Source organism: Podarcis bocagei (assembly GCF_964188305.1).
Source record: "Podarcis bocagei genome assembly, chromosome: 9".
NCBI classification, from domain to species: domain Eukaryota; kingdom Metazoa; phylum Chordata; class Lepidosauria; order Squamata; family Lacertidae; genus Podarcis; species Podarcis bocagei.
The window spans coordinates 34265181-34281185 of NC_138134.1; the positions used below are offsets into that span (position 1 = coordinate 34265181).

At 39.0% G+C, this 16005-nt stretch overlaps 1 protein-coding gene across 3 annotated transcripts in view; it reads left to right on the forward strand.

Moving 5' to 3' along the window:
• The window catches only part of SH3RF1 (SH3 domain containing ring finger 1), a 46186-nt gene that overhangs the window by 13392 nt on the left and 16789 nt on the right, over positions 1-16005 (forward strand). For all 3 annotated transcript variants that reach the window (XM_081208806.1, XM_081208807.1, XM_081208805.1), the window contains exons 3-5: positions 13686-13961; positions 14889-14984; positions 15474-15776. In XM_081208806.1, coding sequence (XP_081064932.1) covers positions 13686-13961; positions 14889-14984; positions 15474-15776 — 675 coding nt within the window. The remainder of the gene's footprint in view (positions 1-13685; positions 13962-14888; positions 14985-15473; positions 15777-16005) is intronic.

A 16005-nucleotide genomic window follows, 5' to 3' on the forward strand; every position in this document is an offset into this window, starting at 1 on the left:
TAACATTTGCAAAACTATTAAAACAAGTATACATTAAAATATTTAGCCTTAAAACACAGATAAAATTGGTAAAACTTTTAAAACAAGTATAAGTATCTATTAATTGGTCAGCGGTTATATTCTCTAGGTTTGGCTTTTCTCCCTTCCATTAGTAGACAGAAATTGTTGGATACCATCTCTTGTGTATATATAAAATTGATTCTGTACATGTGGTACCTTAAGAAACACCTGTAAGTGCTGTTTAGAAGTTTTCACAAGTGTATTAGCAAAATACACAGAGTAGTTTTCCTAGTTGGGTAAGTCAAATACTGACTAGTTGGTATTCTTGCCCCACCCTGCAGATACTGCAGGCAGCAATGTATGACATCTAACACTAGTACATATTTGTCCTTGATGGTCCTGCCAGAAGAAGATGAAACCTCAGTTGCTTGTACAGTGATACCCACTTCCTGAAAAGTAGAAAAATGCAGCAGGAAAAAATAAGGCAATAATTAGTTGAATTGTGTTTCAAAAGGATGAATGGCATTCCAAAAGGAAACAAAGTAGGTGGAGGTGCAAAGGTCATTTCAACTCTGGACAGTAGCAGTTATTGTCTGTAGAATAGTAAAGGCCAATGAGAAAAAATTTGCTTGTATTCTTAAAAAAAAAAAAAAGTACTTTCTTGTCACTTACCGGTAATAAATTTCCCTTAAAAGACAACAAAAACTACTCAAGTCACTAATAAATTTAAAAAGGGAATGCATACATTTTCTGTCTTTAAAGCCATATAATGGGTGGTTTTGAAATGTAAACCCAGCTTTTAAAGGAAGTGATCAGAAGAAGCTATAATTTGTTGCATATTTCATCTTTATAACTAATGGCAGCTCAGTTACATTTGCCAATGGAGACTTGATTTCCCATTCACTGATCTTTCAAATGTTAATGTGCAAAGTATGTAATATTTGTTTTCAGTACCAGAACTTAACTGAGCTCAGAATCCTTCCACAACCTGCCCTCTCAGGTGATTACATTATAATTGAGATGTGTGCATTTCATTTTGCAAGAAGTTAGAAGTTCTTGCTAATCACAAATGGGAGTCAGAAATCTTTGCTGAATCTACTTAGAGAGATATTTCAGTAGATCCTGATCTACTTCTTCTCACCTCTGATTTAAAGCTTTCTCAAAGCAGCATATCTCACTGCATACCCAGAAGAATTTAGATCAAAGCTGGAGCACACAACCCGCAAGTCACATGTGGCCCACACAACCTCTTTTTGGTAGCCCTCAGCAACATTCAAGAAAAAAAATCATATTAAAGCCTTAAATGTTTATTCTTTGTGTCATGTGTTGTTAATGAAATCACATACATATGTTTGTGTATTAAATTTGTTTAAAAATTACAGTGGTGCCTCGCAAGACGAACGCCTCGCAAAACGAAAAACTCGCAAGACGAAAGAGTTTTCCGTTTTTGAGTCGTTCCGCAAGACGAATTTCCCTATGGGCTTGCTTCGCAAGAAGAAAGCCCATAGGGAAATCTCCGGGGACCTCTTTTAAAATGCTGGCGGTCGGGAGCAAAGACTTTCGCCCACCGCCGGCCTTCAGAAGAGGTCCTGGACCTCTTCTGAAGGCCGGTGGGGGGCAAAAGTCTTTGCTCCCCCCCCGCCTGCCTTCCCGGGACAGCGGAGACTTCTCCGCTGTCCCAGGCGATCTTAAAATGCTGGCGGGCGGCAGCGAAGCCTTCGCTGCCGCCCGCCAGCATTTTAAAATCACCCCGGGACAGCAGAGGCTTCGCTGCTGCCCGCCAGCATTTTAGAATTGCCCCGGGACAGCAGAGGCTTCGCTGCCGCCCGCCAGCTTTTTAAATCGCCCCGGGACAGCGGGGGCTTTTAAAATGCTGGCGGTCGGCAGCAAAGCGCTCCTTTAACTATAGTTAACTATTAACTATAGGGATGTGGGTGGCGCTGTGGTCCAAACCACAGAGCCTAGGGCTTGCCGATCAGAAGGTCGGTGGTTCGAATCCCCGCGACAGGGTGAGCTCCTGTTGTTCGGTTCCAGCTCCTGCCCGCCTAGCAGTTCGAAAGCACGTCAAAGTGCAAGTACCGTATTTTTCGCCCTATAAGACGCACTTTTCCCCCTCCAAAAATGAAGGGGAAATGTGTGTGCGTCTTATGGGGCGAATGCAGGCTTTCGCTGAAGCCTGGAGAGCGAGGGGGGTCGGTACGCACCGACCCCTCTCGCTCTCCAGGCTTCAGGAAGCTATCCGCTAGCTGTGGGAGACCCAGCTCTCCCAGGGCTAGTGGAGAGCTTGCCTGCACCCAGAAGCCTGGGGCGCGCTGAGCTCAGCACGCCCCAAGCTTCTGGTGTAGCGCAGTGATCCGCTAGCCCTGGGAGAGCCCCGCGGCTCTCCCAGGGCTAGCGGACTGCTTGCCGGCACCCAGAAGCTTGGGGCGCGCTGAGCTCCGCACGCCCCAAGCTTCGGGATTAGCGCAGCTGTCCGCTAGCCCTGGGAGAGGCGCCCGGCTCTCCCACGGCTAGCGGAGATCTTGCCGGCACCCAGAAGCTTGGGGCGTGCTGAGCTCCGCACGCCCCAAGCTTCGGGATTAGCGCAGCGCACCTGAGGGGGAAATAAAAATTTTTCCCCTTTATTTCCCCCCAAAAAAACTAGGTGCGTCTTATGGGCCGGTGCGTCTTATGGGGCGAAAAATACGGTAGATAAATAGGTACTGCTCTGGTGGGAAGGTAAATGGCGTTTCCGTGCGTTGCTCTAGTTCGCCAGAAGCGGCTTAGTCATGCTGGCCACATGACCTAGAAGCTGTCTGCGGACAAACGCTGGCTCCTTCAGCCTATAGAGCAAGATGAGCACCGCAACCCCAGAGTCGTCCGCGATTGGACCTAACGGTCAGGGGTACCTTTACCCTTACCTTATAATTAACTATGTTGTGTATATTAAATAATACTGAATATATGACAAGGACTTTAATTTACGATACAGAAATTTAATTCATTGTGTGGCCCATGGATTCTGTGTCGAAGTACTCTTGCCGCCCACTTGGTATGAAAAGTTAGACCATCCATCTCTGCATATAGCAGTTCCTCTACCAGATTACTTTTCAGACTTGAAGAGCTTTTTAAAAAAGTGTGTAGACTTTGATGAAGGTGACAAATGTTTTTCAGGCATGCACAAACCATTGTGTGCACCACTTGTTTTATTGTGGGTAATACAGGCATAGGCAAACTCGGCCCTCCAGATGTTTTGGGACTCCCCTCATCCCTAGCTAACAGGAACAGTGGTCAGGGATGATAGGAATTGTAGTCTCAAAACATCTGGAGGGCTGAGTTTGCCTATGCCTGGGCTAATATAATTAAAGTCACACAACTTAAAGTATTGAGAGTGTTCTGTAAGAAAGGCAGTAGAATCTCCCCAAACTCAGTCTGAGCCTCAGAGATGCTCAACATAACAAGGATGAACATCAACCAACTTTGGTGAATTTTTATTTGAGTGTTGTGCTGCTGCTGTTTAGTTTTTTAGGGGATTATTATTTTAATATTGCTGTAACGTTGTAACTTTTTATTGGCTGTAGGTTTTAGTGTTATAAGGTGCCTTAGATATTTTTTAAAAGCCAAAGCATGCTGAAAATATTCTTTTTCTGCCAGCAATATATATTTCTTTCATTGAACTTTAATGTTTTCTTCCTAAAGCTATGATAAATTGACAAGTTCATATTCTGTTTGTTTCAACATCTGGATGCCACATTGTATCCATTTTTTTGCCAGCAACACTCACAATCATATGGAGGAAACTAGTAACTTCACAATGGTAAAACAGGCTATGGAACTTCTGGCTGCCTTTTCCTTTGCATCATTTACAGGGGAAATTTAATTAGCTCTTAAACTTTTAGATTTTTTTTGTTTACAGTTTGACTGAATAACACAACTCCTCTTGGGAATAGCAAAGTTTATGAATTAACAAAAACATCAAGGAAAATGCAAAGCAAGGTTTGCTTGAATACATGCATAAAATAATTTGGTAACAAATATATACCAGTACTTTAAAAAGAAGCCCTATGCATATCTCTGAGTAAAGTGATACTTACTCTTGGGTAAATGTATATAGGATTGCAGTAAAATACTTATGAAAAGAATCTGGGTTATCTTTCATTTCAAAAGAAAAAAAACAAAGGTAGTTGTTTGTGTCCGTAAGAAAAAAAAAACCCTCCATAATCCACAGTTGGGTGATATGCTTATTTGGACCAACCAAAGTGTTACAAAATAATGCAATCTGGAACTCTTAATCATGCAAGGAAAACAAGAGAATTAGGTTTAATGTTGTAGCTATGATGTCATCTTGCAGCTTTAATTGAATTGAGAGCTTAACCATAGACAATGTTTCCCAAATCTTAAAATTCTATTCTTGGCTAGTAGGAGGACTTTTATTTTTCCCCTCATTTTGCTGCAGTCTGGAATTGTGCCACTGTTAGAAGGGCAGTCTAGTCCATGGTATTTCTTCCTGGTTCATAATATCCAGCAAGACTATCATAAGATCAAAGCTTGATTATCTACATAACAAGGGTGTAATAATTTTATTTCACTACTTTTATCCTGCTATTAGTTTCAGACTGAAGTGAACTTGACTGTGGGATTAGCAGATACCGTATTTTAAGACTAGCTGGAACATTATACTAGTTACTAGATTGAGGTAGATAACCATGTTGGTCTGATGCAGTTGAAACATATTAAAAAATTACAAAAATTGTCCAGTAGCACCTTAGAGACTTACCGTAGTTGGTCTCTAAAGTGCTACTGGACTATTATTTTTTATTTTATTATACCAGTTTGTTCTTTTGTCCAAAAACCAAACAAACTTCATTCTGAATATATAATATCCAGGAACAAAGCTGGATGCAATGTTGTAGTTTACATGCTCTTAATTCTCCTTTTGCTTTGATCTTAGAATTGTCATTCCAATAGGGGAAGTTAATTACCCATTCTTTTCATTGCTTTCTTCTGTTCAGCCTTTCTCTATTGTGCTTGTGAGGGCCTTACCTTTGACCTGCACAAATATTTTCCTACCTAAATATGCTGCATTCATAGTGAACTTTTAGTGGGATTATTTCATATGTATGTTCCTATATGGCTTCCAGTATCTAGGAATGTTTCCTTTCAATTTTGATACTGATTCATTGTGTTAAAAACTAGTCATGGTCAAACCTGCTAATCTATGAATTCCTGGGCATCAAATGTAGTTTGAGAGTGATTTTAAATTTTAATACAATCTTTTCAAGCTATTGCTACACATGTCCCACATTGGCCTTGACGCTATACACTCTTATCCTAGCAAGTATAAAGTATGACTTCCTATTAGGCATTTCACTCTTTTATGTGGTTCCAGCAATGCTTCAAGGTCATTCACGGAAGTATTATTTTCATTGGCTCCTAAAGAGCAAGGGATAAAAATGTAAGTTAGGATTGCTGGCTGGTATTTATAGTCCTAAACAATATAGTCTCCAGTTTCACACCATGGAATAAAAATGATAAAATCAAACTGAAAGAGGGCTAAGAGCTTATAAATTGCAGCTTTGTATTCAGGACGAAGTCTTTTTTGGCTACTCGATAAATTTGCCTGCTCTTCAGTGGAGAGTGGGGATGAGGTACCATATCTTGTTTCATTTTTTAAAAAATAATTTTTATTAAAGATTTTCATGGTTCACAAAAAATGTGCATTGTCTTTTTTCAGGTCATATAGTCCTTTTTTACATTTGATGTGAAACATTATACAGAATAAGATGGGGGCGGAAGAAGAGTGGGAGAGAGAAGGGGGAGAGGAGATTGGGGTGGTAATATTTAGTATGTTTGTGACGAGTTATGCCAGTGTCACTTGAGTAGGTTCTCTATTCATTCATTTTATATGTATATGTACACACACACACATACATGTATGTATGTATGTATGCATGCATATGCATATGCATATGCATACACACAAACATACATTTTAGTGAGAGAAGTTGGGGTGCTCAGGGCGTGGTTGGTTATCTTTAGTTGGCTGCAGTGAGGTTTGTTCGGGGGGGGGGGTTGTTGGGTAAGTTCAGCCCATATTGATTCAAATGCTGTTGGTAGGTTCTTGTTGGGCTGTGTATGTGATAAAGGGGAGCCATACTTGAGTGAAGGCGTCTTCTTCTATTTGTCCCTGTGTCAGTTTCAGTCTATTGGTTAATTTTTGTAATAAGTCCGTTTTCCATATAGTTTGATACCATTGATCCGTTTTTGCTTCTGACAGGTCTCTCCAGTGTCTGGCTATGATGTTTCTGGCTGCTGAGAGTAGGTGGGTTTTGAGCTCTTTATAGTGTGTGTGGGCATTATTATATTGGAGGATGTTTAATAGGGCCAATGGATTTATTCTGCTACCATATCTACTCAGATCTAATGTGCCATCAAATTGAATGCGCACCTCAATATTTATTACGATGGATGATTTTTCAAAACTTTGAAACAAAAAAAGGATCTAATGTGCCATCAAATGTAGTGCACACCCTAATTTTCGTGACATAATTTGGCCAAATAATCTGCATATTACATTTGAGTAAATACAATAGGTGGATACCATCCAGAGACATTGTTTGCTTTTAAAATATAAAAGCTTCTAGGTTTCAGCAGATGAGCATTGTGCACTTTTTGTTGTTGGTTTTAAACCAGATATTTCCATCTGTTCTTTTTAGCAGGACAAACTAAGGATGCTTTCTAAGTTTTTGCTGATAAAAACTGTAAAAGTTGGGCTAGCGGATATAGTATGATATAGTATGAAACATAATATTTGTGTTTTTTTAAAAAGCACAAGGGTTAGATTTTTCCAAACTGTATTTTACCATACTGTATAAGGCTACATTGTTGTTTAGTCAGGAAAGCAATGTTTAGTCAGGAAAGCATTGTTGTTTAGTCAGGAAAGCATTGTTTAATGTCTGGATAAGATATAAGGATTTATTGGAAAACAAAACCCCAAGGTGGTTGTCACTGATGGAAGCAAAAGCACAGAAAAAGCTCAATATGGAGGCCAAGTGGCCGAAATATTGGGAAATTTTGGAACAAGAGGGAGATAGACTGAAATTGCAGAGTTTTGAGAAATTAAAAAACAAAGTGCGAGATTGGCTTCATTATTATCAGATAATGGAGGCATATAATTCGGACAAGAAAATTGGTTTCCAGGTGAAAAAATCAAAATTAGAAACAGAACTGTTAGAACCCAAAACTAAGATTTTGTCAAAGATGTATAACTTGCTGTTGAAATGGAATACGCAAGATGAAACGGTGAAATCTGCTAAGATTAAATGGGCACAAGATGTTGGACATAACATAATGATGGCTGACTGGGAACAGTTATGGACCACAGGTGTGAAGTTTACGGCATGTAATGCCTTAAGAGAGAATATTATGAAAATGGTATACAGGTGGTACATGACCCCAGTCAAGCTTGCAAAAATATATCATTTGCCCGATAATAAATGTTGGAAATGTAAAGAAACTGAAGGTACATTCTTTCACCTTTGGTGGACGTGCCCAAGGATTAAAGCTTTCTGGGAGATGATCTATAATGAATTGAAAAAGGTATTTAAATATGCCTTCTTGAAGAAACCAGAGGCCTTTCTCCTGGGCATAGTTGGCCAATTGGTGCTAAAGAAAGACAGAACTTTTTTTATGTATGCCACAACAGCAGCAAGAATACTCATCGCAAAGTATTGGAAGACACAAGATCTACCCACCCTGGAAGAATGGCAGGTGAAGGTGATGGACTATGTGGAACTGGCGGAAATGACTGGCAGAATCCGAGACCAGAGAGAAGAGTCAGTGGAAGAAGATTGGAAGAAATTTAAAGACTATTTACAGAAATATTGTAAAATTAATGAATGTTAGAATGATGTTGGATAGAAAATAAGTGGTTTTCAGCTGTAATACTATAAGGGAATATGAAAAGTGGATTATTAATAGGTAAAAAATTTAACGTTACAATATTTTAAGATTAAAGATTAGGATAAACAAAGAGGGTAAAGATTTGCTGAACCAACAAACTGAACTGGAATACAAAAAAGGGAGGCGTGAGGAGGTCCGGGAAATAAGCTAATGAAAAATAAGTAATGGAAAGAATGAGTTGTTTTTAACCATTTTTTTTGTATTTTTTTTGTATTTTCTTATTTTTTTATTTTTACTTTGTAATATTTTGAAAATCTTAATAAATATCTTATAAAAAAGATACATTGTTGTTTAGTCATTTAGTCGTGTCCGACACTTCATGACCCCATGGACCAGAGCACGCCAGGCACTCCTGTCTTCCACTGCCTCCCGCAGTTTGGTCAGACTCATGTTTGTAGCTTCGAGAACACTGTCCAACCATCTCGTCCTCTGTCATCCCCTTCTCCTTGTGCCCTCAATCTTTCCCAACATCAGGGTCTTTTCCAGGGAGTCTTCTCTTCTCATGAGGTGGCCAAAGTATTGGAGCCTCAGCTTCACGATCTGTCCTTCCAGTGAGCACTCAGGGCTAATTTCCTTAAGAGTGGATGCGTTTGATCTTCTTGCAGTCCATGGGACTCGCAAGAGTCTCCTCCAGCACCATAATTCAAAAGCATCAATTCTTCTTTATGATGCAGCTCGCACTTCCATACAACACTACCGGGAAAACCATGGCTTTTACTATACGGACCTTTGTTGGCAAGGTGATGTCTCTGCTTTTTAAGATGCTGTCTACGTTTGCCATCACCTTTCTCCCAAGGAGCAGGCGTCTTTTAATTTCGTGACTGCTGTCACCATCTGCAGTGATCATGGAGCCCAAGAAAGTAAAATCTCTCACTGCCTCCATTTCTTCCCCTTCTATTTGCCAGGAGGTGATGGGCCCAGTGGCCATGATCTTCGGTTTTTTGATGTTGAGCTTCAGACCATATTTTGCGCTCTCCTCTTTCACCCTCATTAAAAGGTTCTTTAATTCCTCCTCACTTTCTGCCATCAAGGTTGTGTCATCTGCATATCTGAGGTTGTTGATATTTCTTCCGGCGATCTTAATTCCAGCTTGGGATTCATCCAGCCCAGCCTTTCGCATGATAAATTCTGCATATAAGTTAAAGTTAAGGCTACATAGTACTTTGATTTTCTGTAGCTCTCAAAATAAGTGACATAGCAATTCATTATATTTTTCTTAAATATTTATTTATTATATTTTTATTAGAGGTGGGTGCAACCCTCTGCTTCCATATAGAAAAAAGGGTTTGAAGGATTGGGAATTCCCATGCTGGTCTCCCAAACATTTTGAATCTATGTTTTGGATGTCTTCAACTCTGCTAGGTAGAGAACTTACCATGCATTTACCACAGTGTTCCGTTATGTAGTTGGTTGTGGTGGACATAGGCCCAAACTCCTTGTGCCAGCATGACATGATAACACATTGTCATAACAGATTTGTGTGTTTACCACTGCATTGGTTAGCCACAGTTGTTAAAATATATTGTGTCTGATAATTTTACATTTTGGTAAATCTACTCATAACGAAAAACCTCTAACCTATGCTCTGCATAAGGCACAAGCATTATTTCTATTTTCTGCCCTGATTATTCATCCTTTTGTGCTCTATTTAATAATAGACAAGTTAATATTTTAGTTAAAAATAGTTGCTTTAAGAGGCCAACCAGGTGTTTTCAAGAATAATTTCATAACCAATCTTTAAAGAGAGCTTTATTTCGGGGACTGTGTTCCATGCAGCATGGAAATTCAAATAAAAGCAAATAATGAATGCAGCTTTCCAGCTACAGTATGTATGTGGATTATTACATGTGCATATAAGGAAGGGGTAGTTCAAATTAGCACACTTTCTGGTTCTGTAAAAGTACTATAAAATGAAAGGACATTGTAATTGTATTTTATTCACTGTATTGGTGAAAACTAATTGGTAGCTGTTTTTCCTACACCTAATCCTACTGACCTTTTTAATATTTTTGAAGATCAGAGCTATAGGCCATAATCCCTAGCATGCATTAGAAGTAAGCCACATAGTAGGTTGGGAAATAGAACTTTATTTTGGCCAAAAGAAAGTGGAGTGGGAGGGGTGTTCTGTCTATTGAGTCATATTTTGGAGAGTTATGGCTGAGGGATATGCCATGTTGGGTTTTGGGCTCATCGTGCATTTCTGCCATGTATACGATCTGTGGCCTTGTGCAAGTCTTCACCTAATATAGTCTAGTGTGAGGGCAATAGAGCCAGATTGTTTTCAGCATCTGATATACAGAAGTATACAGTCTCTGTCCATTTAGATCCTGGATCACATGGAGGGGCTTAGTTAAGTGGAGCAGTTAGGGGCAGCTTTGCGTGGGTGGAATTGAAGAAATTTGTGATGAGGGGGGAGGACTTGCAGTACCCACACTTTGAAAGTACCAGCCCCCATTAAGTACCAGCACATGTCAAATAACTGAATTTCTAAATAATTTAAAATGCTTTATAGATTACACATCAAATATATGAAGCTGCCTTTAATACTGGCTCATACCATTGGTCCACCTAGCCAAGCACAATAAACGGGCATTTTAATGAGCTCTCTACTTTACCATGCAGAGCGAGAAGCCAAGATCTAAAAAGTGCAGAAAAAAGCATAGAAAAGGAGCATAAAAGATGTAGGGTGGGAAATTTACTAGAGTTTTGAGATGCTGAATGGCAAGCTGTAGAGTAATCACATTTTTACATATAATGCATAAACAGAAATACTATCTGCAATTGCTTCTCCTTGAAGCAATAAAATGAGATCTGGAATAACAACAGATAATTTCACTGAAAACCTGAAGTGTGATGTTATGCACACATGCTATAGATATTAAAATTATTAGAGGCACTTTTGGTAGCAAGGGTGATGTGCTCAGTAAGAGTTTAAAGAACATCAAAGGAAAGAGGAGAACATGCAGCTGCTATAAACACTGAAGTACTGGTTTCCTTTTTTCCCCACCCCAGACCTCTTGGTCTTGGTGGAACTCTTAAGTGGTAGACTGATCTGGGGATAAATGGTTGGTGATAGTTTGTGGCTTTTTCAGCAAAAGCCTTGGAATTTACTTCAAAAATAAAACTCATTCAAAGTAGTCATGTTTACATAGATCTGTACATATAGTTTGGATAATATTGTCATGTATTAAACTGCTTTTCCTTAGAAATAACTCATGGGGTAAAACTATAGCTACACATTGGTGCATCCCTCTCACTGCTCTACAATACCTTTAGCCATCCTTTCATGGCTAGTCAAATGAAACAGAGACAGAATGAAATGTAAACACTAACTCAGCAAATATTCAAGGACCTGTAAAGTAACCAAAAGCTGCTGAGCATGGGGAGGGGGGGGGAGGTGTCAAGGATTTAGGAAGCTGGTTCAAAAGGCTAAAGATCCCCAGCTGTGATCTTGCTCTCACCCAGAGAATCTGAGAACCATGTGAAGACAGTGTCCTGGTGGCCTCTGAATATATTGCACCCAAAAGAATAATCCAAACCAATTGCTCTGGTTTTAGCTTACATGTACTGGAATGAAGAAGTATTTCCTTTATTTCACTTCTGTATAATTTAACCGTTTCTTCTTGTTATTTGTGGCTGGGGTAGAGCTTAGTTCTACCGAAAATTACACTGTAGAATCAATTGTATTCCATGCATGTCACTTTTAAAGATTAACTTCATTCATATTAGCTATACTTTAACTGGAATTGTAAAGGGGGGGAATACAGTAACCATCTGTTCAAATGTTTGATTAGAGTTGCTTTGTATGATTGATTTGTTCTAATACTATTACAGTCAGCCATTAATAAGGTAAATCAGCGTAGTGCAGTCACTGAAACAGGGTTTCAGCACTATCAGAACTGTAATCAAATTTGTATTTATGTTCTCATATTGAGCATGATTTGTGAGACTTGTAACTTACTAAGAGATTTTTCATCATTGACAGGCAGGGTGTGTATGGAGGAAGGACTCTTCCTGCAGATATTTTGTCACTAAAGGGTTGAGCTCAGTGTCAGAAGTGGGCCCCGAGACCTGGCATGAGGCTTGGTGCAATTGCTCCAACTGCACCTTTATCATCCAGACCTGTAACAATGGGTGTTTTCGTTTTCGTTTTACCACCTGCTGTTGATGGAATTGCATTCTTCCATACAAAAACAACAGCCCTGCACAAACAATGACTACTAGCCACGATGGCTACTTTCTACCTCCACTGTTGGAAGATGTATGCTTCTGCATGCTAGTTGCTGGGAATTTCAGGTGGGGAGGGTGCTGTTCAGCTCAGGTCCTGTTTTCTGACTTCCATAGGCATCTGGTTGGCCATTGTGAGAACAGGATGTTGCACCTCATGGGCCAGTGGCCTGATCCAGCATTTAAACATGCAATATGAAGTGATGCAGTTAGTATGAAAGTACTGCTTCAGTGAGAACTATGCAGGAGTTATCACAGGAAGAGCTGGAAGAATGGGATGAAATATCAAAGAGTGAGTGAGTGAGTGAGTGAGTGAGACTATACAATAGGTAATAATTGACACAGTCCTTTCAGTCTTTTCCTGCTGTTTTATCTCAACAATAACACTGGAATGTTGTACTGAAAAACAGTTTGCAAGCAATTCATTTTTTGGAGATGTATATTTGGAGAGAGAATCTAATTTTTTCCAGTCACGGAGCACAAAACAAGTCTGCAGTCCTTATTTTTCTAGAACACTTTTATTGTAGACAAATTGTGGTTTGCAGAAAGCCATATGAATGAGAGATGGATAAAAGTCATGTCTGCAGAGAATGCAAAAAGAGTGTTCCTGGAAATTTGAGATAGTCTTTAAATTTTGATTAGAGTAGTGTGATACAGGGGAAATTGTGGTTTGCAGAAAATTATCCTTGTCTCCCAGTTCCCACATAACAAGTGCTCAGTTTCCCAGACTCTCTGTAGAAGAGGAATCTCATCATTGTGAAGAGACAGGAATCATACAAGGGCATAGAGGGAATTTTACTGGCAAATTTAAAAAAATGGCTTCATCCTTATTCGTATTATACTGACATGACTTTCACAGGACATCATGAATTCTAGATAGAGATTTTCAGAGTTCGCTGTAAAATACATATATTTTTAATCAGGAAAAAGTAGGAATATTCCATGGCCATGATTCCGAGTTTGTTCTCAATGGCAGGAGTGCCCACTGAACAGAAGTCTACTCTTGTGACACTCTCTGCAGTGAAAAGGGGCTGGGAAAGGCAACTGTGGGTGATTTTCCACTGCAGCCGCTTATGATGCCAAAAATGTTTTTAAAGGGCTTGGGGACTCTCTGAAGCAGCATGAAAAGTGGCTCAAGAGGAAGGAAGAATTGACAAAACACAGACTTGCCACTTTTTTCTGGTGTGATCGTTGCCTGGATCATGGTCTCATTTATGAATGGCAGCAACTCTTTTTTTTGAAGAACGTAGTTAGCATCCTGGGCAATTTCATTTATCATCCTTCCTTATACTATCTTTTTTCAAAATCATTTTTAAATTTCTAGTTCAACAACACATACACAGCCTTAGTTTAAAACTTAAAAGCTATTCAGATGTCTGATATGCGAATGAAAGTCATATGAAAAGTCAGTGACAGAGTTTGGTTGGATGGCTTATTTTCTAATGCAATGGCTTGTTTTGTGTGTACACTTCTTTTACATTCTGTGACTATGAAATGTGATTTCCCTCCCTCTGTAGGGTGTACCTCAGTTACCTTGTGCCAAAGCATTATATAACTATGAGGGGAAAGAGCCTGGAGATCTTAAATTCAGCAAAGGAGACATTATCATATTACGTCGGCAAGTTGATGAAAATTGGTATCATGGAGAAGTTAATGGTGTCCATGGATTTTTCCCGACCAATTTTGTCCAGATTATTAAACCTTTACCTCAACCTCCACCTCAGTGCAAAGCACTTTATGACTTTGAAGTTAAAGACAAGGAAGCAGACAAGGATTGTTTACCCTTCTCAAAGGTAAAACATAATTTTTTTAAAAAATGCTTTTTTAAAAAAATTGTTTTGAAAAATACATTGAATTTTGCATACCTCACTGTTGCCACCTAGTGTCATGTTTGTATATTGTACTTTATAACACATTTAAAATGTTTTATTTGCAGCTGTGTAGATGAGACCTTAGTGACAGACATATATGAGCACCCAGTGTTTATATTTACTATTTTTCTAATTCTTTCCTTTCCTACCTACAGATATTTACTTGTTCCCTTATTATTGGAAGCTCTCTTTTTTTGTTTGGGTTTTTAAATTTTGAGAATTAATACATTCATTTCCCCTAAGGACAATGTTTTAACTTTTATTTTAAGTATAATTCATGATGGAATTAGTTCGATTTCCCCTGCCACCAGTTCATTCTCTCAAAGAGAGGGCTCAATGTCACCTAGTAAGCCCCATGGTATACTAAGAAGTTGAACTTATCTGCCCTGTTAAAATCTGAACACATTGTATGTTATACTAAATTGGCTCTTTAAGACTGTTTATAACTGGATGAAGTTAATTTCAGTTTTTCTGTTCCTCAGTCTGATTTACCCCCCCCAAGCAAAGTATATGAAATTATTAAATGTATTTTAATTTATATATAAATGGAAGAGCTTGGCTTTAACTTTTATAGAACTCCAATGGATTGCTCTGGGATGTAGCCATGAGAATAATGGTGTTGTTGGTTGCTTCTGTTTTAATTAATTCTCAAACTTGGGTCCCCAGCTGTAGCTGGACTACAACTCCCATCCTCCCTTGCTAGTAGGACCAGTGGTCAGGGATGATGATGGTTGTATTCCAATAACAGCTGGGGACCCAAGTTTGAGAAACAGTGCTATTCTTGATCAGGAAATGCATGTGTTCTTAAAAGAAATTAGTTGCTTAATTTCGTATTTCTTTTTAATGTAGGATGACATTCTGACTGTGATTCGCCGAGTAGATGAAAACTGGGCTGAAGGAATGTTGGCTGACAAAATAGGAATATTTCCTATTTCATATGTTGAGGTGAGAGAACCATAAAAATATTTTAATATACAATATAATAATGGTAGAAAATGTAATATATACTTGCAATAAACTTGTGACTTCCTAGATAATCTTGGTGGCCAGGCTCACTATTTTCTGTGCTTTGAAATGTAGGGACAAATTAAGAGTTCCGATAATTATGAATAAATGATACATTTTAAGGGATAATTCTGACAATATACACATAGAAATGGAGAATCAGCAGATAGCTCAACCCAAAATTTCCAAATAGGAAACTTTCAAAAATTTGTTTTTGAAATGACAGCCAAATGTATAGTCTTTCTTCCTCTCTGCCCCACTTTCATATTGTCAGTTGCTGAGGTGCCCCAACGCAAACAGCTTCATGTTTTCCTTTCTTGAAAAAAAAAGTCTTTAAAAAAGCCATTTTCCATTTGAAACACCAGCTTCCTTCATGTGCAAGCACAACTGATTATTCATTTTTAAATTCTGCATGTCATTGTTTTGCAGTTTAACACAACAGCAAAGCAGCTGATAGAACTGGACAAGCCCTCAGGTTCAGCAGGAGACTCTGGGGAAGGCACGTCTGGTGCATCCCACAGCAATTCAGTTCAAAAGCACACGGATACCAAGAAGAACACCAAAAAACGCCACTCCTTTACCTCTCTTACCATGTCCAACAAGGCTTCGCAGGCTTCTCAGAATCGTCATTCAATGGAAATCAGTCCTCCTGTCCTCATCAGCTCTAGCAACCCTACTGCTGCAGCCCGCATCAGTGAACTTACAGGCCTTTCCTGCAGTGCACCTTCTCAGGTAATTTTCTAGCAGTAGAATACAAAGCATATCATAGCTTTTTTTAGATGAACAATTTAAAAGGTTGTCAAAATAAGTCAAAGATAATTGTGACTGACTTTCTGAGTTTGTGCAAGCAGTCATTAATTATACATAAAGGGACAATTTTCATGCACTCCCAAAATATTATAAGCTGAAGAGAGCTGTTACTGCTCTTTAAGTAACTGAAAGGTTTATTTCAATATGAATA